This window comes from Corythoichthys intestinalis, chromosome 9 (assembly GCF_030265065.1).
Source record: "Corythoichthys intestinalis isolate RoL2023-P3 chromosome 9, ASM3026506v1, whole genome shotgun sequence".
In the NCBI taxonomy this organism is placed as follows: Eukaryota; Metazoa; Chordata; class Actinopteri; order Syngnathiformes; family Syngnathidae; genus Corythoichthys; species Corythoichthys intestinalis.
In genome coordinates, this window is record NC_080403.1 from 29,459,354 (window position 1) to 29,487,292 (window position 27,939).

Here is a 27,939-nt window from a genome sequence, read left to right on the forward strand (position 1 = left end):
CAGGTTCAGGCCTGTGAGTGTGTGTGCATACTTAATTACCAGGGTAAATAACCCGGACTTCTGAAAATAGAGGTTAAGATTCTATCAGTGGAATTACTCAGCCATGACACCACAGAAAGCAAGATAGGTGGATTTGCTAAATGATTAGTCGCACCTAAAGCCTTCTACATTGGATCGTTGCTTCAATACACAAACACAGCTTTCTCAACCCAAAACTAAATCAGCCATTCTTTCATTCAAAATGTCAGTTAACTACTAAATGCAAAGCATGAGCATGGTCAGAAATTGCACTGAAGGAAGGAGTGCATGTCATTGTCTGAATTACTATTACCAGGGGTGCACATAATTTTTTTGCCCAGGTTTTCAGAGGAGGACCTGGAGATGTGACTTGGTCCTCATTGAGCTTGAGAGCCGACCCGCCTGATGCGATAAATTTATGACAAGCTTTACTTAGAGCCAATTAACTTTAATTAATTATATTAACAATTAATGCTTGATTAACATAAACTGGCACAACAAAATTGCCATTACTTTGAAGTGAAATGTAAAGAAATAAAAAGCACCAATTCAAAATAAAGGGCATTATGCGGCTCCCACATTAACTCCAAGCCTTTTTAAAAGTGGGATGTCCTCCTCATAAGACCTCATTGAACGTGCATGTTTAGCTTTGTAAAATGCGAGTAAAAACACGTTTGTCAGTGCATGTTGCTGTTCATTACCTTTATTCCGCGACTTAGGGCCAGTGGGCGAGTGGGGCCATGTCTGACATCGATAGTTTGCTTAATTGCACATGCTCTCTGTTTTTTTCGTGCTTTTCAAAGTTTGGATGGCTGAAATTCTTTGACCCTACATAAAATGCGCTGCTCTTATCGGCGACATTGGGATTCTCACGGCACATTTTGTACCGCATTTCCGTGCGAGCATCATTTGCTTCTAGCCATGGTACTTCCTGTAGCCACTTTTCAGCAAAAGTCCTTTTTTTCGGTAGCTCCGGTGACGTCTCTGTCGTCTGTCTTGTCTTTTGACGGCGGTGGGGGAACACGGAAGTAATTACTCAGTGTGGCCTGCCTCTTCGACATTTTGAGAAGTTATTTTCTCGTGTCCGCCGCAAATACAGAGGTCAGCCATCGGTACGCAAAAGCGTATGGAAGCCGTTGAGGGCCAACGCTTTTGTCTACGTCCAGTACGCATGCGCGCATGCGGACCACTTATGTGCACCCCTGACTATTACTGACCTCATATGACAGTCATCATTCAATCTACCTGATAGAGAAGTTTATCATTATATTTATAACAAAACCTCATTGTTTCCAACAATGGTGCAGGTGAAAGACCCCAGTAGAGACAAGGTCATTTTATTCTCCGAACAGGTACGACGCTCTCAGATGTTTCAAAAACCCTGAAATGTAAGTCCCTTTTAGATGAATTGAAAGGTTGTCCCCTCCTATGGGTTCCATTGTATGCATTGCTGTTGAGAAACAGTCGTCCTAGAGTCGTAAATCAAGTCCAGCTGTGCAACACGCTCCTGAATTGCTGATGCCTGCTAAGCTCAGTGCTGCCATTGCAAAGCCTCTTGCCTGTCTGGTTCAAGCAGGATTATATTCAACAAATTATGCTGTCTTTTTGCTGCACTGCGAAATTGTCAACATCAAGGTTAAAGGTCAATTATATATCAACTAGCAAGCATGCACTTGATTTTGCTGTTATTGCACTTTGGGTGGACAGTGATTGGCTGAGGCTGGTAAAAACAACAACAAAAACGCTTGGCCTGTACTGAGTCAACTCTTCAATACAAATGTAATTGATATAGACATTTACTATCTACAGAACTGTACCAATGACTCTTAAACTGTCACAGGCACCATTAGCAGCAATGAATGATTACAGTATTAGTACAAGGTACTCTGACAGGCATTAAGGCATTATTAACAAGTAGAGCTAGACCAGACAAATTTAAATTTATAATAAGTATAAAAAAAGGGGGGAAGGGGGCATCAAGGTCACTCTTTGCAGAGTAAATGGGCTTCATTCTCTGATAAATGTGTGGAAACACATGTTCAGCGTATGAGCAAAATCAAAATCAGATTCAAGACAGATGCCTACCGACCACCAACTGTGCTTATGCTGCCAATTCATTAAAACATTCATTGTAGTAATTGACAGGCTCGTGCATGCAATCTGCATAAGTCACACTACGGTAGGTGGAACTCAATTTCATTCATCAAAACTGGATCGACAAGAGATGGTATCAGATGTTAAATAAGATCATTTAGAACTCAAAACATGCAGACAACTAATTTAGAACCTACACGAATAAATGTACCCTTCCTTGGGCTTTCACTTTAGTGCGCCAGAGGAGTTTACGTGTACCATTGATCCTAGGATTTAAGTTATAATGGACTTTATGCCTTTTGAAGGGTAAACCAGGGCAAACAGGTCCTAGGTGAAGGATCAAACAAAGTACAGCTCAAAAACCCATATGACAATAAACACTTATTGGGCACAGACCAAAGAGATTACATAGGTCCCACTTCCCATTGGCATATTACCTCTAGGGATGTGGCCGGAAAAGAGCCTAGGCTAACTTCCAACTAGACATCTTTGGGTTTGCCTCGACACAATCCTTTGGCTTTGACACCACACTTCCCTCCCAACAAGATCTCTAATCTCTAACTCTCACTTGAGCAGTTCACAGTAGAGTGTAATGTGGTTAAGGTAAAACAAATCAGCACCTCCAAATGCAGTATTTGGGCAAATCTGCATGTGCAGAGTTTAACAACAAAATTGTCAATATGCAGCTATAGAATTGACAGGCGGATCGGTGCAGCGTCTGCAGTGAAGCGGACTCTGCACCGGTCCGTTGTGGTGAAGAAGGAGCTGAGCCAAAAGGCGAAGCTCTCAATTTACCAGTCGATCTACGTTCCTACCCTCACCTATGGTCACGAGCTGTGGGTCGTGACCAAAAGAACAAGATCCCGGCTACAAGCGGCCGAAATGAGTTTCCTCCGCAGGGTGTCCGGGCTCTCCCTTAGAGATAGGGTGAGAAGCTATGTCATCCGGGAGGGGCTTGGTGTCGAGCCGCTACTCCTCCGCGTTGAGAGGAGCCAGTTGAGGTGGCTCGGGCATCTGGTTCGTATGCCTCCAGGACGGAGGTGTTCCGGGCATGTCCCACCGGCGGGAGGCCCCGGGGTCGACCCAGGACACACTGGAGACACTATGTCACTCAGCTGGCCTGGGAACGCCTTGGAATCCTGCCGGAGGAGCTGGCTGAAGTGGCTGGGGAGAGGGAAGTCTGGGCTTCCCTGCTAAAGCTGCTGCCCCCGCGACCCGACCTCGGACTAAGCGGAAGATAATGGATGGATGGATGGATGGACAATTAGACCAGGAGTGTCCTAACTATTCTGCATAAGGCCGCAGTGGGTGCTGGATTTCATTTCAACAAAACAACCCCTTTTCACCAATCTCGTGTCTTATAAGTGTAATCAGTTGACTGCAGTCAGGCGCTGCTTGTTTTAGCAGAAACTTCATTGGTTAAACTGCGCTCGATTGGTAGGAACAAAAACTAGGACCAATCAATGCTAAACAATGTGCCATGTTCTGACCACTAAAGAGTGCCTCTCACGGAATGAAGCAAGAGACGGAGTTACCCAACACCCATTGCCAATAAACAACATTAGCAATGGCTAAAGTGCAATTAATAATGGCCTTTTTTCTCTATCCTCCAACACTTTTACAAACCAAAATCATAGTTCTACAGATGACATCTACATCAATGATGTTATGATGTCTGTTATTTTTGAGAAATACCGGACAGATTTTCTACAGATGATCAATCAATCAATCAAATTTCTTTCTATAGCCCTTTACAAAAACCCAATAGGTCCTCAAAGTGCTTTACAACAACGACAAGCATGGCTCATGATATATATAAGGCAGGAAAGTACTATTCTATGACATTTAGAAAAAGGAAACAAAAAACAAAAAACAACGCATCGTGATAAAAGTCAAAACAGCAAATAAAACAATACAACAGATAAAATTCAAAAACATTAAAACCCTTAAGAAATAAAACCAGGCTACTGTAGTCTGGGGAAAAAGCGAGTCTAACATAGTGTGTCTTTAACTGAGATTGAAAAAGGTCTAGATTCATTATGGTGTGGATTTCAGTGGGTAGGCTATTCCTCTACCTGGGGTCAGCAACTGCAAGGATGACATCTACATCAATGATGTTATGATGTCTGTTATCTTTGATAAATACCGGACAGATTTTCTACGGATGACATCTACATCAATGATGTAATGATGTCTGTTATTTTTGATAAATACCGGACAGATTTTATTTATTTATTTATCAAAAATAACAGATACTACACCAACTACACTACATCAAGGATGTAATGATGTCTGTTATTTTTACAGACATCATTATATCATTGATGTAGATGTCATCTGTAATGATGTCTGTTATTTTTAATAAATACTGGACAGATTTTATTTATTTATTTATCAAAAATAACAGACATCATTACATCCTTGATGTAGATGTCATCTGTAGAACTGTCAGTAATTACCCAATTTAGGTATGTCATTGGTGTCCTTGCCTGGTTCTTAGGTTTCATCCAATTACTTCCTCATGTTATCTGGCTGTCTTGGCTTTGAATGTATTAAGCTATCCATTCTTCCATTTTCTGTACTACTTAGCCTTAGCTGAACCTGCGTTGTGGGTGCACTAGAGCAGGGGTCCCCATCTGCTGGGCCGCGGACCGGTACCGGTCCGTGACGCATTTGCTACCGGGCTGCATAAAAATAATAATTTAATAACGACCGCATTCTGGCTGAATTAACCCTGTGCCCCTGCTTAACACACAAATATCCCTGTCTACTCTAGATATAATACTACGGGATAGATTAGAATTGTGTCGTAGAAATCCATTGATTGGACTGCTAGCAGTACATCTTGTTTGTGTATATAATATATCTATGTGCGCTTGTTCTTGATAATAACGTATTCTTAGGCCGCGGGCGCAGCACATTTGTTCCCGGAAATAATTAGCCCCCACACGAGCGAAGATGACTGGAAAACAGTCGTCTTTAGAGATATTTTTACGGCGAAAAGGGCACCTGACGAGCTACAACCTCGAAGACCCACGAACTGCGAAGGAGTGGATTCGTGACCTGTTCGTGAATAAACCGAGTGATTCGAGAGTGTCTGTGCAAAAGGAAGATCAACTTGCAGAGATCGCAAATGACGGCGACCTTATTAAACGTACATTTGAGACAACAACTCTACCGAAGTTCTGGATTAAAGTCATTCTGGAATATCCTGACATTGCTACAAGAGCATTGAAATCCTTGCTACAATTTCCAACATCGTATCTTTGTGAAGCGGGCTTCTTAATTAATGTTTAACGACAAGGCGAAGTCGTTAATGGTGAGAGCGGTGTGCAGTTGTTGTGTGCAGCTTACATGGCAGGATGTATCTGAGGAGACATTTTCTACAAATCCTTCTATGATCAAACGTAAGTTAATATTTCTTTCTTTCAAGAAAGTTTGTAGTGTTTACTTTGGAATCGCTGCATTTGCACATGTTGCAGCTATGTTTAATGTTGCGCACATGCGCAGAACCGCACCGTTGCAATTTTTGATGGGTTGCAAAATTTGTCAAAACACCGGTCCGTGAAAAAAAGACCCAAATAACACCGGTCTGTGGTGCAAAAAATGTTGGGGACCCCTGCACTAGAGCCTTTTTCAGCAGACTTGGAGCAAGAGGCGGAGAACATCCTAAACTTGTAGTCAAACGCAAAATTAATATAATAATTTAAGGGCTGTCAAACGATTAAAATTTTTAATCGAGTTAATCACAGCTTAAAAATTAATTAATCGTAATTAATCGCAATTCAAACCGTCTCTAAAATATGCCATATTTTTCTGTAAATTATTGTTGGAATGGAAAGATAAGACAAGACGGATGGATACATTCAACATACTGTACACAAATACTGTATTTGTTTATTATAACAATAAATCCACAAGATGACATTAACATTATAAACATTCTTTCTGTGAAAGGGATCCACAGATAGAAAGACTTTTAATTCTTAAAAGATAAATGTGAGTGCAAGGTATAGTAATTTTGATAGTTTGTATATTGTGACTAAATGTTGCCATCTAGTGTATTTGTTGAGCTAAACAAAAATGTTTGAATAGAGTTTGACCAAAGTCTGAGTATTATTTTGCATAGCTATTTTGATTGGGAATGCCAGTTCTCTTTGCATTGAGTGCTTTTCTTTTTGTGAACATTATTTTTTATTGAGAGTTAGGAATATCATTTTTGTTGTGCTTTCACTAAATGATACTGTAGCGACTTAACTGTTCTTAACTGCCCAAATGCATGATGGGAAGTTGGACAACCATGACTGTCAGTGGTGGCTGCAAATGGTATATCTTCTCTGCATTGTGTTCAATACAGGGTGTTAAGAAAAGATCATGTCCTGTCATTCTTCCCCACATCGCTCGCCACGATAGTTATAACTGTTGTGGAAGAGATGCCAAAGCTTGTACCAATAAATAGCGTGGCTCCAATGAATGCCTGTGTCTACTCCACTCGCTTGTCTCTGCCTCTTATCTCTCAATATAGATAAAACGGCGACATTATAGTCTGTTCGCGGCAATGCGTGAGTGGGTCGTTCCGCGCATGTGTTAAATGCGTTAAATATTTTAACGTGATTAATTAAAGAAAAAAAAAAAAAAAAAAAAAACGCCCGTTAATGCGATAATTTTGACAGCCCTGAACAATTTTCTAATTCATTCTTTGTCATTGGAGAAACATCCTTTTTGGCCTTGTCTGGTTCTTCTGCTGCTGTTTTTTTTGTTTGCTTGTCTAATTACCCTGTTAATAAATAAATATGAAAGATTCTGCCTTGAGGTGAGTTTTGAATCGCTGCATATCACAAATGTGACACCATTGCAGTATTTGAGGCAATACTAATGGTTTATGTGTATTAAAACAGTCGCAGGGGAGAGACATTTTGTACTCAAAGCATTAATCCCCCACTTTATGAAATGCTGACAATTTTGTATTCTATAACAGAGGTCCCTAACAACCTAAAGACAATTTATTAGACCTTAACTAATCGCTTAATTCTGGGAAGTGGTTACTCTGCCTCAAAAGATTTTAAGCCTCACTATTCATTATGTTAATCTATATTTTAGAACCTAAGCGCAAACAAGCCATCAAGGACAAAATGTTTTGTGAAACTGTGCATTTTATAGTAAGGTATCTTAATGACACAGGCTCATTGAGAATAGCCTGATTCCCTTCAGTGGAACATTATGAGATTGTACTGGTAATTGCCTTGCAAGGACGGAGAGTTTATCGGCCTGGGCCACAAAGGGTTTGTGGATGTTCTTCCAGAGGATTCTTTTAATCACAAATTGCTCTCCTGCTTCACAGATATTCATCTCTTAGTGCCGAGGTATTCCTGAAGGAATAAAGAGCATGCACGTGTTCCACAGGAAATTGTCAGTGGTACCAAGATGGATTACTCTTGCTGCGCTGGTGGATTCTCAATTTGAAAAATGATATCGGCCAAAGTCGCGCAGATAAAAACAATCCTGGTGAGCGGCACAAGGGATACAGACTGACCTAATCTTAGCAAACATCTCACAACTCATTTTATCTCATGTGTGAGATTACAGTTCAGTCAGTCAGGAAAAACTTACCAAAAAAATAAAATAAAAAATAAAAAAACATTGCAAATGGGGCCGCACATAGTCGGGTAAAATAACCATTGGCAATGTACAGTACATACCCTTTACAAGTCCAAATGATCATAGACATATTATTTATAAAGCCAATTATACATGGTAGGGCTGCAACAAATGATGATTTTATAATCGATTAATCGGATGACTAATCAAACGATTATTCGATTAATCAGATAAATGTCTTTTTTTTTTTTTTTTTAAATTACCTTCACAATTTAACTTGAAGTTGTTTTAAGCCGGTTGTAAGTAACAATGAAGACAAAATGGATGACTCTTTCCTGCAGAAATATCATTTTATTCCAGGTTCCTAACTTAAGTGTATTTTACAACTGTACTGTTTTCTCGATATAAAACATTAAAAGAATTTCTCATCACACAAATCAGACAAAAGACCTCTTCATTCAAATTTTTTTTAAAAAGTGCTGCTGATTGACATGTTTTTTTCTTGTTGGCAAAGCACTGATATAAATTATGTCTATGACTCATTTATTTTGTTTAAACAAACTAAACAAAAAAATTCAAATGAGGCAGACTAATGAATCCGTTTTCTTTATCAAACAGTTGTTCATAAATACAATCCAAATCAATTTCAAAGCACACTCTCTTGTATGACAACAGTTTGAATGGACGTTTGTGTTAAAAGGAACTCTAACCTGTTATATGAATGGGTTTATGTCTGTATTATGTGTGTGGTTTCTTTATAAAAAGAGATGAGACAACTTTACAAACTAACAATAACTCAATACTCAAAACACTGATTAGCATAATCGCTAACTAGCGTAGCACTCCGTGTTAAGTAGTAATGTCTCATCAGCAAAGAATAAAAACAATATAATTGGCTTCATTTACTCACCTCTGACGGAGGCATACCGGATCTAACAATGCAAAAGGCATTCTAACTCGCCGTCGTCTCCCGCTTATCCGAATCCGGGTCGCGGGGGCAGCAGCCTGGGCAAAGACGCCCAGACAGCCCTCTCCCCAGCCACTTCCACCAGCTTATCTGGGAGAATCAATCCCAAGGCATTCCCAGGCCAGCCGAGAGATATAATCCCTCCAGCGTGTCCTGGGTCGGCCCCGGGGTCTCCTCCCAGTTGGACATGCCTGAAACACCTCCCGAGGGAGGCGTCCAGGGGGCATCCTGACCAGATGTCCAAACCACCTCAACTGGCTCTTCTCGACATGGAGGAGCAGCGGCTCTACTCCAAGTCCCTCCTGGATGACCGAGCTCCTCACCCTATCTCGAAAGCTGAGCCCGGCAACTCTGCGAAGGAAACTCATTCCAGCCGCTTGTATCCGCTATCTTATTCTTTCGGTCATTACCCAAAGTTCATGGCCATAGGTGAGGTTAGGAACGTAGCTTGACCGGTCAATTGAGAGCTTTGCCTTCCGGCTCAGCTCCCTCTTCACCATGACAGACTAGTTAAGCGCCCGCAACACTGCGGACGCCGCCCCAATTCGCCTGTCAATCTCACGTTCCGACCTACCCTCACTCATGAACAAGATCCCAAGATACTTAAACTCCTCCACCTAGGGCAGGAACTCACCCCCGACCTGGAGCGAGCAATCCACCCTTTTCCGGCTGAGAACCATGGTCTCAGATTTGGAGGTGCTGATTCTCATCCCAGCCGCTTCACACTCGGCTGTGAACTGTTCCAGCGAGAGCTGGAGGTCGCTGTGTGATGGAGCCAGAAGGACCACATCATCCGCAAAAAGCAGAGATGAGATCCTCCCACCACCGAACTCGACGACCTCCACCGTCCGACTGCGCCAAGAAATTCTGTCCATGAAAGTCACGAACAGAACCGGTGACAAATGGCAGCCCTGGCGGAGTCCAGCCCTCACCGGGAAAAGGTCCCGACTTATTGCCGGCCACATGGACCAGACTCATACTCCTCTGGTAAAGGGACTGGATGGCCCCTAGCAGAGGGCCTTCTACCCCATACTCCCGGAGTACCCCCCACAGGGTGCCCCGGGGACACGGTCATAAGCCTTCTCCAAATCCACAAAACACATGTGGATTGAATAGGCAAACTCCCATGCCCCCTCCAGCACCCTCGCGAGGGTAAAGAGTTGGTCCGTGGTTCCACGGCCAGGACGAAAACCACATTGTTCCTCCTCGATCTGAGGTTCAACTATCGACCAGACCCTCCTTTCCAGTACCCTAACTCTTGACACGTTATAATATTATTGATTACGCAATTCAACTTGAGTGGAGCAGTGAACTCTCTCTCTCTTACTCTAATCACTGGCGTGCAGGCACCCTCACATAACACACACACAAGGACCCAAACAGGACTGCTCATAGCTGCCGGCAAAAATCGATTATCAAATTAATGGACAACTAATTTACTAATCGATTTTAATCAATTTAATCGATTAGTTGTTGCAGCCTTAGTACAGTGCCTTGCAAAAGTATTCGGCCCCCTTGAACCTTGCAACCTTTCGCCAAATTTCAGGCTTCAAACATAAAGATATAAAATTTTAATTTTTTGTCAAGAATCAACAACAAGTGGGACACAATCGTGAAGTGGAACAAAATTTATTGGATAATTTAAACTTTTTTAACAAATAAAAAGACTGAAAGGTGGGGCGTGCAATATTATTCCGCCCCCTTGCGTTAATACTTTGTAGCGCCACCTTTTGCTCCAATTACAGCTGCAAGTCGCTTGGGGTATGTTTCTATCAGTTTTGCACATCGAGAGACTGACATTCTTGCCCATTCTTCCTTGCAAAACAGCTCGAGCTCAGTGAGGTTGGATGGAGAGTGTTTGTGAACAGCAGTCTTCAGCTCTTTCCACAGATTCTCGATTGGATTCAGGTCTGGACTTTGACTTGGCCATTCTAACACCTGGATACGTTTATTTTTGAACCATTCACTTGTAGATTTGGCTTTATGTTTTGGATCATTGTCCTGTTGGAAGATAAATCTCCGTCCCAGTCTCAGGTCTTGTGCAGATACCAACAGGTTTTCTTCCAGAATGTTCCTGTATTTGGCTGCATCCATCTTCCCGTCAATTTTAACCATCTTCCCTGTCCCTGCTGAAGAAAAGCAGGCCCAAACCATGATGCTGCCACCACCATGTTTGACAGTGGGGATGGTGTGTTCAGGGTGATGAGCTGTGTTGCTTTTACGCCAAACATATCGTTTTGCATTGTGGCCAAAAAGTTCAATTTTGGTTTCATCTGACCAGAGCACCTTCTTCCACATGTTTGGTGTGTCTCCCAGGTGGCTTGTGGCAAACTTTAAACAAGACTTTTTATGGATATCTTTGAGAAATGGCTTTCTTCTTGCCACTCTTCCATAAAGGCCAGATTTGTGCAGTGTACGACTGATTGTTGTCCTATGGACAGACTCTCCCAGAACAGCTTATATTAATAAGAACCCGCTGTATTTACACAGAGCAAATAATTTTGTCCATCCATCTGTCTATCATCCATCCATCCATCCATGCATCCATTCACAGCCTACACTAAAATGCTCCTAAAGTAGAGCCTTTTGAGTAGTATCTCACGATATAATACGATTTGCGATGCAAGTCTCTCAAATAAGTTTAGACTATAAAGTTATCTAAGGATATGGTGATGCAAAAATTTTCCATATATGTGTCAGGAAATTAAGCTTTAATTTCTACAATGCAGTTATAAAGAGAATGAGTGTCTTTCTCAATATAGACACTTTTTGCAATGGAAAATTTAGGTGACAACCTGTTGGTACCTTTAGGAAACAGTAGCATGTTTATAAAACAATATATCAATTCTTGGAGCGAGCTTATCAATATCTTACAGTATTAGGGTATAAAGTATTGCGATATATCACCATATAATTATATTGTCACACCCCCTACTTTTGAGGCAGATGTTCTAGCAGCATGACTCATTGTACCACCCGTATGCAATGTGCTGTCATGTGGGAAAATGATTCATGAGACTTTGAAAGCGATTGCTGTAAGAGTCCAGAAGTGCTGCCCAAAGAGATGGAAGCAACAGATTGTCCAAAATTTCTTGGGAAATGACTAATTAAAATGGTTCTACTCCATCACCATAGTTAATTAGACATTATACTCTAAGTGGGTGCCAACTGCCACAAACTCTTGCTTTGGTTTTCCTGTCACTGCGACACTTGTGAGTAAATTCCTTGATCTGCACCTTCACCCAGTTCTGAAACCAAATGGGTTCTTCCCTAGCACACATGCCGCCCCTCTACTTGATTTAATTGGAGTCAGATGTAGTATGCTTCCCTGCTAAAGATGCTGCCCTGTGACGCTGGCCCTGAATAAGTAGTAGAAAACGGATGGATGTATAATTTGTTTTTGCTAATTAAACACACTTTAATGATGACTGGAAATTAAGCTAATAATCTGATTTCATCCGATTGTGAAAGTTCTCAATTTAAATGAGACAAATTCACTGAAACGTGACCACACTGTTTTCATGTTATGAACAGTCCTTTTACAGTTTTTCTCGATTGCTAAAGCACAATTTCTTGATCTCTGAGCTCGATGACCAGTTGCCTAAACACATTTATTACAGTTTTTCTCGAATGTCAGAACACATTTCAGGAAAATGCCCTTCGTTTTCTCTAAACTCTAAACACAAAACACTTTTCTTAAGCTAGCTCCACAAAAACCCGCATTCTCTTTGCAAAACGAAATTCTCACTCCAAAACCCAAACTTCCAACCACAAAACCCAAACTTTCACCACAAAACTGTTGCTCCTATGGCCAACACCAAACTTTGACAACAAAATGGTCCTCACAGCTTGCAAAAATGTAAACACTATTAGATATCTATCGCACACTTCAATAAAAATTGAAAACACAATGTTCAGGGTGTGATGTTCTAACTACCCCATCGTCTGTATAGTAATCAATAGTAAATCACAAATTATTTTTAGGGGGATTAAACCCCATTTATTGATGACAACCTGTACAAAGTACTTTTCCTAAAACAAATATTTCAAAAGAGAACAAAAGCATACATGGGGATACATGTCACAAATTCTTGTATGTACAGTAAAGACGTGCTATGGTGTCTGCGAGGGGCCTGTGCGGGGGCCTGCGCATCACGTCGTCGGGTGGGGTCAGGCCACAGGACCTCGTCCACATTGCAGGCTATGTTTTGTGTCGCCAGGCAGCGAGGGAAGAAAGTTCTGGCATGCCGGACCCAGCCTGAGTAATCCCCCACATCATCACAGGCCAGGTCTATGGCCCTGAGAAGGTTCTATCTACTATATGGTTTGCGGTCATACACCTTCCACCGCCATGATGAGAAGAACTTCTCTATGAGGTTGAGAAAAGGTGTGTAGGGTGGCAGACATATGTTGAGGAATTGTCGGTGTATATTGAACCACTCTCTAATCTGGTTGGTGCGGTGAAAGCCGATGTTATCCCAGATGATGACATAGATAGGAAGAGACTGTGCTGGAACCAGATTCTGCTGCTCACGGTCAATCAGGATATCCTGTAGCTCTCCCAGAATGTGAGGAGACACTGGTTGTTGAAGGACCCAAGGAGAGCATCAATTTTGAGTCGTTGTGCATTCTCAAGAGGCCAACGTGACACGAGTCATGTGTCTTCAATTTTGAGTTACCGTGTTTAAGCAATGACGCCCGTGCTTTCATTGTGTTCAACTTTTGATGTCTGAGTCTACCATTTTGCATTTTGTGAGCAAAATGTGTTTAGTGAACGAGAATGTGTTCATATGATTGCGCAAAGTGTGTTTTAGCAAGTGCGAAAGTGTTTAGCCTAAGTGTGAATGTGTTTAGAGAATGGCAATTGTGTTTAGAGTTGTGTGAAATTGTAGATTGAGGTGAAATGTGTTTATAGTTAAGCCAACTAGCGGCCTGATTTAATAAATGTGTTTAGGCAACTGGTCATTGTGCTCAGAGATAAAGAAATTGTGATTTAGCAATCGAGAAAAACTGTAAATCAGGCAGCTAGTTGGCTTAACTATAAACACATTTCACCTCAATCTCCAATTTCACAAAAACTAAACACAATTGCAATTCTCTAAACACATTCACACTTATGCTAAACACTTTCGCACTTGCTAAAACATAATTTGCGCAATCATATGAACACATTTTCATTCACTGAACACATTTTGCTCACACAATGCAAAATGGTAGACTCAGACATCAAAAGTTGAACACAATGAAAGCACAGGCGTCATCGCTTAAACACGGTGAATCAAAATTGAAGACACGTAAGACTATCCACGTTGGCCTCTTGAAAATGCACAACGACTCAAAATTGATGCTCTCCTTGGGTCCTTCCACAACTAGTGTCTCCTCACATTCCTGGGAGAGCTACGGGACATCCTGATTGACCGTGAGCAGCAGAATCTGGTTCCAGCACAGCCTTCTCCTATTTATGTCATCATCTGGGACAACATTGGTTTTCACCGCACCAACCAGATTAGAGAGTGGTTCAATATACACCAACAATTCCTTAATGAACAGTAAGTCTGCCACCCTACACACCTTTCCTCAATTCCATAGAGGAGTTAGGCAGGCCGCTGCACAGGTCCCCCCGCAGACCCCCTAGTACCTCTTTTCTGTACATCCATACTTTTGCTCTCTTTTGAAATATTTGCTTTGGGAAAAGTACATTTGTACAGGTTGTCATCAATAAATGGGGTTCAATTCCCCTAAAAATAATCTGTGACTTGCTATTGATTACTATACAGATGAAGGGGTACTTAGAACATCACACCTTGAAAATTGTGTTTTCAATTTTTATTGAAGTGTGCGATAGATATCCAGTAGTGTTTACATTTTTGCAAGCTGTGAGGACCATTTTGTTGTCAAAGTTTGGTCTTGGCCATAGGAGCCACAGTTTTGTGGTGAAACTTTGGGTTTTGTGGTTGAAAGTTAGGGTTTTGGAGTGAGAGTTTCGTTTTGCAAAGAGAATACGAGTTTGTGTGGAGCTAGCTTGAAAAAAGTGTTTTGTGTTTAGAGTTTAGAGAAAACAGAGGGCAGTTTCCTTAACTGTGTTCTGACATTCGAGAAAAACTGTAAAATGACTTCTTAAAGGAAGGCAGGTTGGACTCAGCAGGTTTTTGCCAAAATCTTCTGAGGAATATCAGGCGCTCATGATAATTTGTTTCATCCCCTAAAACCTTATTTAGTAAAATAGTGACTAGAGTATGAAAATATGCTAAATTACATCATTACATAAAGTCAGTGGGCCGACAGTAAACATAATGGGACTAATGTTTCCTTTTTTTCTTTTTATATTTTGGGCATGCTGAGCAACTCTGATACATGATTTACAAAATAAAACCTTTAATCTGCTACATGGATGTGTATGCTTGCGGGCAACCATGAATGGTGGTGTCTGCAACTGCCAGCATCTCTAATCCTCAGTTTTCTCCCATTTCCACTCAGGGGACCTACTGAACCATATGGCTACAGCCGAGGTAGAGAATTGTTGGCAGAGGTAAAATAAAAAGCAACAGTCAGCGGTCCACAACAGTCGTTGGCAGTTGTAAAGCTTTTCTCCAAGCAAAGTAATGAATAAGTCCTTCTGGACACATATGCTTTCAGTGTTTAGGCCTAACATTGCACCCCCTCACTGTAAACCTCCACTGAGAGGGAGATCTCCACTTCATGACCAGATGTTCTATTAGACTCCAGATGATACAATTAGAGATTTGATGAGAAGAAAAAGTGGTTAGCAAGACTTAAGCATAATAAAGAAGCAAGTTTACAGCATGCAGGCTGAGTTAATGAACGGTTTCAACAGCATTAGATTTAGGAGTTAGCAATTACCTATCTACTAAAATTCCACATTTTATCACCTATGAATACATTTGTTTCAATGTTTGTCATGTTTATGTCTGTCAATCTGAACTTCGCATAATTGAGTGATATTCAAGGGAACATATTGTTGAAAATGGTATTTTCACTGCTTATATTAAACATGTGCGCCTCTGGAGAGCCTGTGCACTTTTAAGCAATCTATTTCCAGCAATTTGTTGAAGAGCTATTTGGAATTTTACTGGATTTTGAAGTAAGAGTGTGGCTAATTTACACACTATCGCCCCCACGTCAAGTTTCTCCATGCATAGCTGGATTAAGAAAACTAGAAGATGAGCTCTAAATTTAAACTGTGGAATAGATGGGAACAGTATGTCAAATTCAAAAGGTAAGATCAACTGCTGTGATAGTATAGCTTAGCGTAAAATAAAACTCTTCTCAGCATTAGCATTTGATAACCACAATAAACTGTAATTTCAATTAAATGGGATTTTTTTCAAAGTGGGATAAACAGGGGATGTTTGGGATATGTCACTGAGAAGTGTCATGTGGTGGTCTGGTGATGAAGTCCAGACAAGTGAAAATACAAACTAGGCCAATGTAACACCATTACTCATTTTTTTGTTTTCAAACTCGGCACAGTTTGTGACCAATCAGTCACCCGCCTAGTCACCAAAAACACAGAACAAGTCCACCCTTGGTCATTAACTAGAACGACCAAGGGTGGATCATTTGATACAAATCACTTTTGTATCCAGAGAAGGGTCATCTGACTCTAATCAGCATATCTTTTGTGAGGACCTCATTAGTCATTCGCATTCACACTCGCAAAACCACCGTGAGTGTTTGCAGTGCAGGGCTGCCTGTTTGCGGAGGACTGTCTGACAGCTGTCTCAATCTCTCTGAATATTTAGTTGCACTGTGTCTTGTATGTATGGAGCTATGATTGTCATATTGCTGATGATGGACGACTGATGATTCACAACACAATAGAGGTGGGAATCTTTGGGCACCTAACGATTCCATTACGATTACGATTTAGAGCAGGGGTGGGCAAACCGGTCCTCGAGGGCCGCAGTGGGTCCTGGTCTTTGTTCCAGCTGACCCAGCACAGAGAGTTTAAATAGTTTATCCAATGAGGTTTCAGCAGAAATGAGAAGCACCTGCCAGCAATCGACTGATTGCACTTCAGATTGGTGAAAAGGTGTCCTCTTAATGGGTTGCAACAAAAACCCGCACCCACTGCGGCCCTTTGTGGAATAGTTTGCCCACCCCTGATTTAGAGTCTCTGATTTGATTATAAATCGATTATTGATGCACAACCCCCCCAACCCCTGCTTTTAATGTGTTGTATATTAGTTCAAAATTTTAAAAAATCTTCTCAGGTAAATCAAACTACTATTTCAGTATCAAGTTAACAATTAAAAACAGTAAATAAAATACTCAAGTCCCTATTCTGTATCAGCAGCTTTAAACTACATTCAATTGATTTAATGTTGTGAATCAACCGTTAAAGTTGTTAAAATTGCTCCCGTTATTCCATAATTTGCCTTCTGTCTACTTTCGACATGTAAAGTTTTAAAACTGTTTCATCATTTCAAGATAGATTCAAGTCAAGATTCTGCTGATTTAGGTGTATTTTAGATAAAAAGTAATCAGGTTCGCTACAACAGAGCCTTCTGGAGAAGTCCATTGCTTTAAGATGGCAGCTGCTTACTGGCGCTGGCAAATGTCATTTCGCATCTAGTTCTTTGTACATGTTTTAACGCCGACGTTGTCTGTCATTTCGCATCTAGTTGGCTGTATGTGATATCTACCATAGCAGTATGTTGCCGTATGTTTGTAGCAACTAGTAATTGGGCGCTGTTTGTAGCAACTGTCGGATGCAGTCAGGTATTATTGTTTTATTTTATCTAGCGGCATGAGTTGAACATTATATTTACTCTCGGTCAGTTCCTCATTGCGCCCCGAAGACCACACTGACTGTGTTTTACTTGTGTGTATAATTCAATAATCGGAATTTGGATGTTTGTGAACCGTTCTAGAATCTTCCACGGCCGAATCACTAATAATCTAAGAATAGGAAATTTCGCACGCCTCTACAAGAGAAGTCATTTTTTGCGCAAAAAAGCTTTTTATTCAATATAGAAACGTCTGTGAAAACGACAACAAAATAAACTATATACAGTACAAGGGACTGTATAATAAAAAACAAAACAAAACAATTTTTATGTGGTGATAAATGACACTTCCCCCTTTTCCCGGGGCTAGGTTTTTGGCGAAGCAATTTTTGGTGCACACCTTCTTTGCGCCCACATGAGAGTGAGCCAATTCCTTTGCAAGACCCACCAAGAAGTCCACCCGTCTCTCTTGCCTTCCGGTGCATACCTGATACAACACATATGCATTCAGTGCTGCCATGTCAATCATATGGTAGAACACGGCGACTGGCCATCTAATACCCCTTTCCCACTGGCCAAAAAACCCATGTCAACCCGCTAACAATCGGCTTTTGGTGGCACTGGGAAAGGTGCAGCGACCCGCCTCGACCCGTGTCAATCAACCCGCCTAGTGACCCGCGTTAAAATCACCTCGGCTCTGATCGCCATGCAGTGTGAAAGCAAAACCCCGGGTCAACAGTCAACACTCTAATCTACGTGGTGACGTAGGCTAGTACGTGATGCGTCATAACAAAAAACAAAAACCATGTGCTCTAGCCCGGATCCACATACGGCGAACAGTCGGTGTAGCAGCGTTAGCAATAGCCATAACAGACGAAACAAAGGCTCTTCTCCTCCTCCTGTGACGTACACGACTCCTTTCAATTTCAAACCAAAATTTACGTCGCCTACGTTGCCTCAGCACAAGCACAGTGTTGATCCTTTGCTGCATTTCGACCATTTTGCGGGCAGTAAAACGCATGAAAACAGAGAACACAAATGGCTTCCATGTGGCTTTGCATTGTTAACTTCCTTGAACTGAATGAATTTGGTCGCACTTGTCGAAGCGCATCTTAGCGTGGTGACGTCGCGCACCTTACGCACGGCTGAGGAGGGGTGGGGGTTAGACGGGCGGAAAAAAAAAAAAAAAAAGACACGGCTTTTTTCGTCAATGGGAAAGGTGCCAAATGCCAATTGCTAGTGGGATGCATTGGCTTGGAAAAATGCGCGTTGACCCACTAGTTTCAGTGGGAAAGGGGTATAAGTGTTCCTCCGGGTTTGACATAGCCAAGGGAGCCCTGGATTGGCAAATATTCAAGATGCTAATTGCAGCTTTCCAGAGTGAACCCCCCCCCCCTTCACACCGAGGCAGTGACTTCACAGGAGTGTGTAGGGGTGTTGTCTGCTTGATTGCTTGTGTGAGTGGTCTATTGTTTGACGAAGCCAATTTGTCAGTTTGGTATCAGGGTATTTGATGCCGTTCTGGTCTTTCCTTACTGTATAGCCAAAAATACCCCTTCCAGTGTTATAAGATAAGCATTTTTTGGCATTGACCTTGTAATACAGAGCAATGCCCCCAGAAAAAAAAATAATTTGAACCAGGTAATGGTGTATAGTACAGTATACATGGATGTTAGGTGTGCTTAGTGTGCTGTGTTTCATTATTCATTCATCGTTATTTTTTTGTAAATTATAGCCAAAGACTATCAGAGACCTTTAATTGAGACACCTGGGGAGTGTTTAAACTGTGAAAAAATGTTTAATGACGCCATAAATTTTCAGAAAATCAGACATATCTAACAAGGAACAATATAGTGTAAGTAAATTAATGCAAAGTTTGCTGCTCTCCCGGCACTGATTCTTTCTGGAGAGTGTCTAGCAGAACAGATGGGCTCATAAATTACTGATCACTCTACAAGACATTTCGTCTTTTACGTGACCATCATGACTATTTGTGCTGCCAGCGTTTGGGGATGTATAATGTGAAAAAGGGATAGCAAACCTCTGGGTCATGACTACAGATGAAATCTGGCCCATTCAACAATTGAAAATGTTTCTCTCTTCAGATTAATAGATTTCATAGACTACTTGACATCCTGGCTACAAAGGTATAGGTATGTACTTGTATTTTCTTTTTTCACTTTTATGAACTACTGGAAAATTGCATTTGCAGATATGAATTGAAATGATGAAACGTACCATAAATTATTATATGTATAAAACGATTCAGGGAACATCCTGATAGTGGCAAAAGGTCCTTTCAGGTTTCTTAATGCATTACATGCTGTAAGTACAAAATCAAGATGAGCAAGGCAATATTCTTAACATTAAAGCATTAAACATGAATCTGTTTTGATGTGTGCCACTGTAAAAACAAGCTGCATCGAAAGGCAGCAAAACATTTAACAACTTCCTACAGAGGATTGACTGGTCTAATGCAAATATTTGCATGACTGGCAATGCTGATAGCAATAAACAGGGAAAGTCTTTAGAAAACGATGTGACTGCAGGGTGTGTGTGGGAGGGGGGTGGGTGACATCAGTACGTCAGCACAACCAACAGCACTGCATGAGAGGCAGTTGATTGAGTGGTTTTGGTGTGGGGTGGGTAGCCAACTCCTTATTGTGACATACTGAAATCGTGTGTTACTTTTTTTTTTTTTGGTCATTTGCTCTTTGTGGCTGACATGGCCCAATTACAAACCATAGCCCGCTTTGCACTCTCAGCTGCTTTATTCCAGCTGATGTCATCCAAACTGTGTCCCTGTTGGTTTGTCTGGGGTAGATAAGACATCCCCCTTGCTCCACTGCAGCAAAAAAGGGAGGCTGCTGCTGTGAAGATGGATTACCCAACTGGTGACTCTGGTTCTCTTTCTGCCAGAGCCACTGTGAAGTGCTAAGGCAATTAAAGCAATTAATCTTCAACAAAAGGGGTTCACTGCCACCTCATATGGGTTAGCACCTTTCTATGCAGGTGCAAACCCAAAATATCTGCTCACATGCAAGCACGTAAGTAAGTTAATGTCCCCATGTATGAATCCAATGGGAATGAACACCCCTCTTAGCAATGGACGTACTTAAACATTTAGTTTGCAACAATTGAAATTATTTTATTATTAATAATAATAATAATACATTTTATTTATAACACACTTTACATTTGAAAAACAAATCTCAAAGTGCACATTGCAAAAAAAAAAAATAAAAAAAAAAAAATAAAAAAAAAAAATATATATATATATATAGTAAAAAAAAATAAATAGAAAGACTAAGAATAAAGAGTAAAAGCAAAACAGACAGAAGCACAGATAAAATCAGATACCAGTCAGATAAAAATAAGACAGTCAATTGAAATTAGCTAGAATAAGCTTTTTTAAAAAGGTGAGTTCTTAGTCCTTTTTTAAATGCATCCACCGTCTGCGGGGCTCTGAGGTGGTCTGGGATGGCGTTCCACAGACGGGGAGCAGCAGCTGCAAAGGCCCTGTCGCCCATAGTCTTGAGCCAAGTCCTGGAAGGGAGTAGACGGTGCTGTTGGCCTGACCGGGTTCTGGCTGAAGAAGTATGTGATGTGAGGAGTTCGGTGAGGTAGGTGGGGGCTACACCGTGTAGACAGTGATGGGTGTGAAGGAGGATTTTGAATTCAATACGGAGGTGAACAGGGAGCCAGTGTAGGGTGTTAAGGATGGGGGTGATGTGCTCGTGTTTATGCACCCTCACCCAAATCTCTATGAGTTTTAAATGACTTATACTGACTTATACAAAGTGTCTGAACTATTAAAAATTGTACTTTTTGCGGACGACACCAATATCTTTTGTTCACGGAATGACCTGATAGGTCTAACTAAGCTAATAAATGTCAAACTAGAAAAGCTGCAGCAATGGTTCAACGCTAATAAATTATCTCTAAATCTGGAAAAAACAAAATATGCTATTTGGCAGAAAAGGTCTCAAGGAGCAATTAAACATACAAATAAACCATGCGACAATACAGAGAGTGAGAGAGCACCAAGTCTTAGGAGTAGTAATTGATGATTTATTAACATGGAAGGCACATGTAAGCCATCTGAAAAATAAGCTAGCCAGAAGCATTCCTATTCTCTTTAGAGCCCAAAATGTGCTAGATGAGAAGGCTCTCCAAACACTCTACAGTGCATTGATTTTGCCGTATCTCAACTATTGTGCCGAAATTTGGGGACACACATACAAAGCCCACCTTCATCCTCTGCTGATCCTTCAAAAGAAAGCGATTAGGATTATCCGCAAAGCACCATATAGAGCACACACAAATGCGCTTTACATCAAGTCTAAGTTTTTAAAATTTTATGATTTGATACACTTCAAAACTGTTCAGATGATGTACAAGGCCCATTCAAATCGTCTTCCGCATAGCTTGCAAATTCGCTTCCAAGCGAGGGAATCAAATTATGATTTGAGAGGGAACAATGTGTTTAACTATAGCCATGTGAGCACTACCTCAAAATCATTTTCGATTACTAACATAGGGGCCCACCTCTGGAATGCTCTTGACCCTGCACTGACCAACATGGGGTCCCTAGCAGTGTTTAAAAAAAAAAAATTAAGGATAGTATATGTACTTAGTCGCTACCGTGACTGACCTCCAGTAGTGAAATAACAACTGCACGAGAGTCAAAGTGGGCGTTCTGCCAGACACACAGACACCACATGGTGTTCCCATAACAAAAAGTGGAGGAATTTCAGAGACTAAAGATAAGGTAGTCACAACATGCCCTAATAATCAGCCCTGTCGCAAAGACAGAACATTCCAACCGCTGACATATGCGAATGCTGTCGAGCTTTGATTAAATCTGCAACAATTTTTATATAATGGAACTGCTCAACTGGTCACTAAGTACTCTGGAGAAGATTTTCTCTACAATGCGACCTACATCGAGCCAACACCCATGTCCGGCCAACACTTTCACGTCTGGATTTATGGAGGATGGCAGGGGGAAATGGAGGCCCATATGTTTGACCGCTCTTGAGATCGAAGATGTGGAAGATGTTTAAGTTTTCATCACACTGCTGGTTCTCGCCCTCCTGCTGCTTATTGGTGCCCTTTGGATGCACCGTTTCTCGGCGAAAGTGCTGCGTCACCACAGAGAGGCAATGGAGTTTGCTCGTAATATCGGCGACGCTATCAATGCGGGACACGCCAGCCTCAACAAGGCCTGTGATGATCTGTCACAGGTAAAGATGGACCAAGCAGTGTCAAGTGTTGCCGCAGCACAAATGGTGACGAAAATCATAACGGAGATTTAGGACCAAGAGAGGCTTGTTCGTGGGAGCCAAGCCAGGGCTGATGAAGACTGAACCACCTGCGCGGGTTGCGGCGGTGGTGGGCTTCCTTGTCTCCCTCAGCTATCCTCCTTCAACAAATCAGACAAACTCTACCCTAAACAATGAGCAAACATAGGCCAGACAGCTTGACCCACGTGTTAAGTCGAATCAATGACTTTTGGGAAGATAATTCATGTGTAAAAAAAAAATATATATATATATACAGTACTTGTACCACAATGTGAAATGCCTACTCTATCATGTAATGATGTGCGTCCTTTGGTTTAATTGGGGACGGGATTTAATAAGCCCAGGCTTCTCCCGTCAGCCCTAGTCTTTTCTTCAGTTTTCTTCGGGTTAATCTTATAACAGTGCTATATTATAACTGTCAGTGATACCGATGATGATTACGATGATGACAATTCTTGTGGATTGCCATTTCAGTAAGAAATGTGAAAAATTTTTAACTGGTGGCTTGGAGTAAAAAGCTATGGCACATGAGTGTGCTGTGAGAGGTGTCTTCTGATGTGCAGCAAAAAAATATGTTCCAAAATTATTATTACAAAATGTATCTTTGTTTATCTGTATTGTACATAATTAACTTATGTGTCATTTTGGGACATTTCTGGTTGCTGCTGAGACTAGCGTACGATCAGATTTTTCTCATGAAAAACATACTATATGTCTTGGCTCAATAAAGATTGGGAGACATTGCTTTCCAAGAGAGAACTTGTGTTCAAAGAATCAGCTAGCTGTGGTTTACATGGAGTGAGGCATTGTCTACAAAAAGGCACATATGATTTTTATTTAGGAAACAGTTTCCCAAGAGGCCGACTTGAATAATTTGGGAAAACAAGGATACTTCTCAACATCTTAAAAAGCAACAGGGAACACACACAATAAAACCATCTAAACGATTCTCTATTTATTGAGAGCCTTTTTGACTTCAACAATTCTACTTTTGTTACCATTACCATCCAACCTGGTGGTGAAAAATAAACTATAAATCTATTCATTTTCTGTCTAGCTTTTAAGCATACATATACAATATTGCAGTGGTAGTGCAATTTCAAATAAATTCTATGAATAATAACACATTTCATAACATTTGATTTCAACTTTAAAGGCTATAAATGTTAATTTAGAAGTAATTGTGTTAAAGGGAAACTGAAGAAAATGGAAGACAAAAGTAAACCCTTTAGAATTAATAAATGACCTTGGGTCACTTTAAAGCGAAATATAGAATCGATCTCAATTTCTGAGTTGAAATTGTCAGTGAGGTTGGAACGTGTAATCAAGATGTCACAGGTGACTGACACGTACCAGAAGCAAAACCACTGTGCAAATTCTCTTATCGCTTTGCTTGACATGCAACAATACTGTTTTGTATGTATGCAAAGCCTGGCAAAGATACTGTGCTCATACAGAATTGCAGTCCAAGTGGAGTCATTGAACGTGGTGATGCCACTTGGGCGACCTCCGTTTAAAACAAGGCCACCTGGCCAGATATCAACCAGAAGGAAATGTCACCTTTTAGGTTGAATATTAGATAAGCTTATAATGGCCAGCTTTTTTTTGTGGAAACAAATCAAATTGAATTAGAAATTCGAACAGTTTGATCTCACTGACCTTTCTCATCCCCACTGAGGTGAAAAGTACGTCATTAACACCTTCACTACAGTCACCAGATGGCTGCTTTGGTGAGAAATAGCCAATTTAACCACAAAATAAGCCCCATGCTGCTTTTTCACTTAGTTTTTCCCACAAATGTTCTCACACATCTGAGAAATGGAAAACCATCGCCGCAGGCTGACTGCATTTATTAGCTGTGCTTATCATCATGAGTTGTCGGGGTGCTGGAGCCCATCCCAGCTGAAAATAGGCAGGAGGCAGGGTATACAGCCAGTTGAAGGGCACATATATACAGACAAAAATCCGTACCTGTTGACAATCTAGATTGCACAATTAACCGACTAAGCACTGTGAATGTGAGAAAAAACCGTAGTATCCATAGAAAACCCACACAGGCTCAGGAAGAACAAGCACACTCCATAGAGCAGTGATCCTCAACCACTGGGCCGGGGACCAGTACTGGTCTGTGGCACATTTGCTACCGGGCAAAGAAATAGTGAATAATTTGTTAACGACCGCAATCTGGTCTGTGCCTCTTGACGCGTCAATATGCCTGTCTCCTCTATTGACTAAGAGAGAGATTGGTGTACATTGCCCTCTAGTGGTTGGCCACCATTTCTGGGGTGTTTGCACACCTATAGCAGCCCAGCATCAGTCCTTGTAAACAGTAACGTTAGCAGCTGTTGGGTGTGTGCTGCGTCTTTGGGCAGCTTTTTTTATGGGAAAAGGCCACCCGCTGAGCCAGAAAAAAAGCCTGCAACCAAGTCCATTCTGCATAATATGTGGCTAAAAGCTAGCAAACGAGGCAACAGAAGTGAATGCACTGAGAGCATCATACCTCGTCGCAAACCGTATTACTACAGCCAAGAAACCTTTCACGATTGGAGAAGAACTTATTATGCCTGCGACCAAGGATATTTGCCGTCAGGTTGTAGGAGAGGCTGCTGTTAAAAAAGGTTGATTCAGCGTATAGTGAGTTTCAATTTCCCTGCACTTAATGTTCGTTTTTAGACCCGTCGTGTCATTTTTTATTTAATTTTCTGCCACACATTGCCGGTCCAGGACAAAAAAAGCCTGCATGACACCGGTCCGTGGGACAAAAAAGACTGCCCAAGAGGTTGAGCGCAGGATTGAAGTCTTGAGCGCTCTATTGTGATCCTGACCACACACCCAGTTATCCACCATGTATTCATATGATATTTAAAGTATTTTACCGTATAAATAAATTGATGAAATTGTTCACATTTTAACACCACCTTTACATGAATGTCTGGTATTTATCAAGAATACATTAAATATGCTATAGATATAATGAATTTATAATTTGTTGGTATGAAAATTGCCCACACAAGTGTCCTCGTCATCTTACCCACAATCTTTATCTTATATTTACAAAATTGGTTAAAACAGACACTGCATGTGTTGACTTTAACGGGTTGTCATGTGTTTGTTGTCACTTTGTTTTAATGAACCAAGGGTGTTGGCCCCCTTGAATAATGAATCTAATGTGTTGAGCAGATGGTTGATAATAAAAGGTATACTTCGAAGGAACAGAGCCTGATTGATGTTAAAATTCTCTGGCTAAATTGGCCATTAAAGTAGGTTTGTGTTGAGTTTAATGAAAAACGTAAGAGACAGCTTTGAGGCACATTGTGAGCTTTAGGGAAGCTTGTACCATGCAAGCTAGTGGTTTGCTTTATGATGTACTTTATTACCACATTTCCTTTCTCTAAATGTCCATAAAACAGACAAAATGTAAAAATATTCCATTTACATGAACAACATAATGAATGTAAAAACACATTTATGTAACTAATACCATTATTGAGGTTCATTTGTCGACTGAAAATATTCCTCGATTACTTTTCTATACAGAAAATACCGAAACTTTTGAAAATCGGTGAACTAAGAAAGCATGATCTTTTTCATTGGTATTGGTGTACAGTGGTATCCTAAATAATGAAAACTCAGGGAAACTTAAAATAAAGCAATTACAATTTGTTCACTGTTCAGATTGCACGATCAAGCGAGTAGGGAGTTAAGTGGCTAGTGCCTACAGCCAGCTAGCATTGGACACACAGGTATCAAATTCAGTCATTTTATGATAGTTTAAAATGAAATGAAACCATACGTTTTCATTGTGCTGATAAATAGCTCTTCAATGTATAGTGTTATTGTGGATTTATGTCAAGCAAATGAAAATGTAGCAATTGTGTTTTGTTGAAATGGATGAAAGTCAGGCAAAAGTACTACCACATCACCATTGACACTATAGTAAATGTATCAGGGCTAATTCTTTATTTACACCAACTGTGCAGCCCAGGAGCCAAGGATTGAACCTTCATCCCAGAACTGTGAGGCGTCGTGCTAACAAGTCAAGCACCGTGTCACCCCAAATACACAACTAAAATCAACAAAATTAAACTCAACATTTTAGGATTCGGCGGCCGGATTAACGTTTTCAGTGGCAAGGTCAATCATTTCGTTCGACCCAATTCATTAATTGAAAAGCTTGAGGGAAGTGACTCAATAAACAGACCAATTTGAAGTTTACAAAGTATATTGACAGAATCAGCATGAGAGCTGGATCAATTTTCAGCACTTGCTTCCTGCTTTGTGAAACAAAAGTCCTGAATCACAGACTGCAAAAAGCTTTCTAAGCAGGGGTGCACATGCAAATTTGGTTGGGATTTTTAAATGAGTCACAGAGGTTGTTGCTTGCTAATAATTTGTTGTTTCTTGGTACTCATTATTTTCCAGATCGGGTCCAGATTTGGGCAAAGTGTGGCCCATGGGACATTCCGTCCAATCCACATTCAATCTTCCTCATAGCCTTTGTGAAGTACCAATAAAACCAATGAGTCACATCAATATTAAATTTGCAGGGTTTAAAGATGTCTTATAATCAGAATTTTATGATACTTTAGCACTGATTTGAACATTCTGCTCTGAGCAAAAAGTAATATTATTTAGAGGCAGAAGTCCAGTAATCTTCTCAGGGTTTCAGAGATAAAGGAGTGGAGCAGTTACCTTTTACTTTCTTCCAGTGGTTCACTGCCCTTCCTCCAAGAGATCACACCCCATGGAGACATCTTGGGTTTGCACTCAATAAGCATATCACCTCCAACCTTGACCAATGTCTGGCTCCTCAATTGGTTATGAGAAAAATCTGGAGCAACAGCTGAGACAGAAAGGGCATTTGAGCATCAAATAAATTACTGTAAATTTAAATGCTTTCATAACAGTTCGCCACACAAATGCAAACATTTTCGCGCAATTGTCATTTGAGAGATTGCACTTTCTTTTGGCGACAGATTTTTTTCTTCTTCTGTAATTCTATTTTGTGGTCACTGAGCTTTAATGCTGTTTGGCTTTGTCTTTTCTTTCCACCTTTGACAGATGACAAATGATCTGCTTTTTCCAAATCTATTTTCAGGCCAGATAGCAGTGAAGCATGTGACTGCGTCTCTGCTATGAGACTGTATAGAAATAACTAATATAAATTATTTCTGCCAATACTACATATTTCTTAACCCCTTGAGCC

The 27,939-nt window shown here is 40.8% G+C and overlaps 1 protein-coding gene across 3 annotated transcripts in view; it reads right to left on the bottom strand.

The window, feature by feature from the left end:
- The window catches only part of LOC130921557 (contactin-4-like), a 262,979-nt gene that overhangs the window by 41,837 nt on the left and 193,203 nt on the right, over positions 1-27,939 (bottom strand). For all 3 annotated transcript variants that reach the window (XM_057845593.1, XM_057845592.1, XM_057845594.1), the window contains one exon: positions 27,426-27,576. In XM_057845593.1, the coding sequence (XP_057701576.1) occupies positions 27,426-27,576 (151 nt within the window). The remainder of the gene's footprint in view (positions 1-27,425; positions 27,577-27,939) is intronic.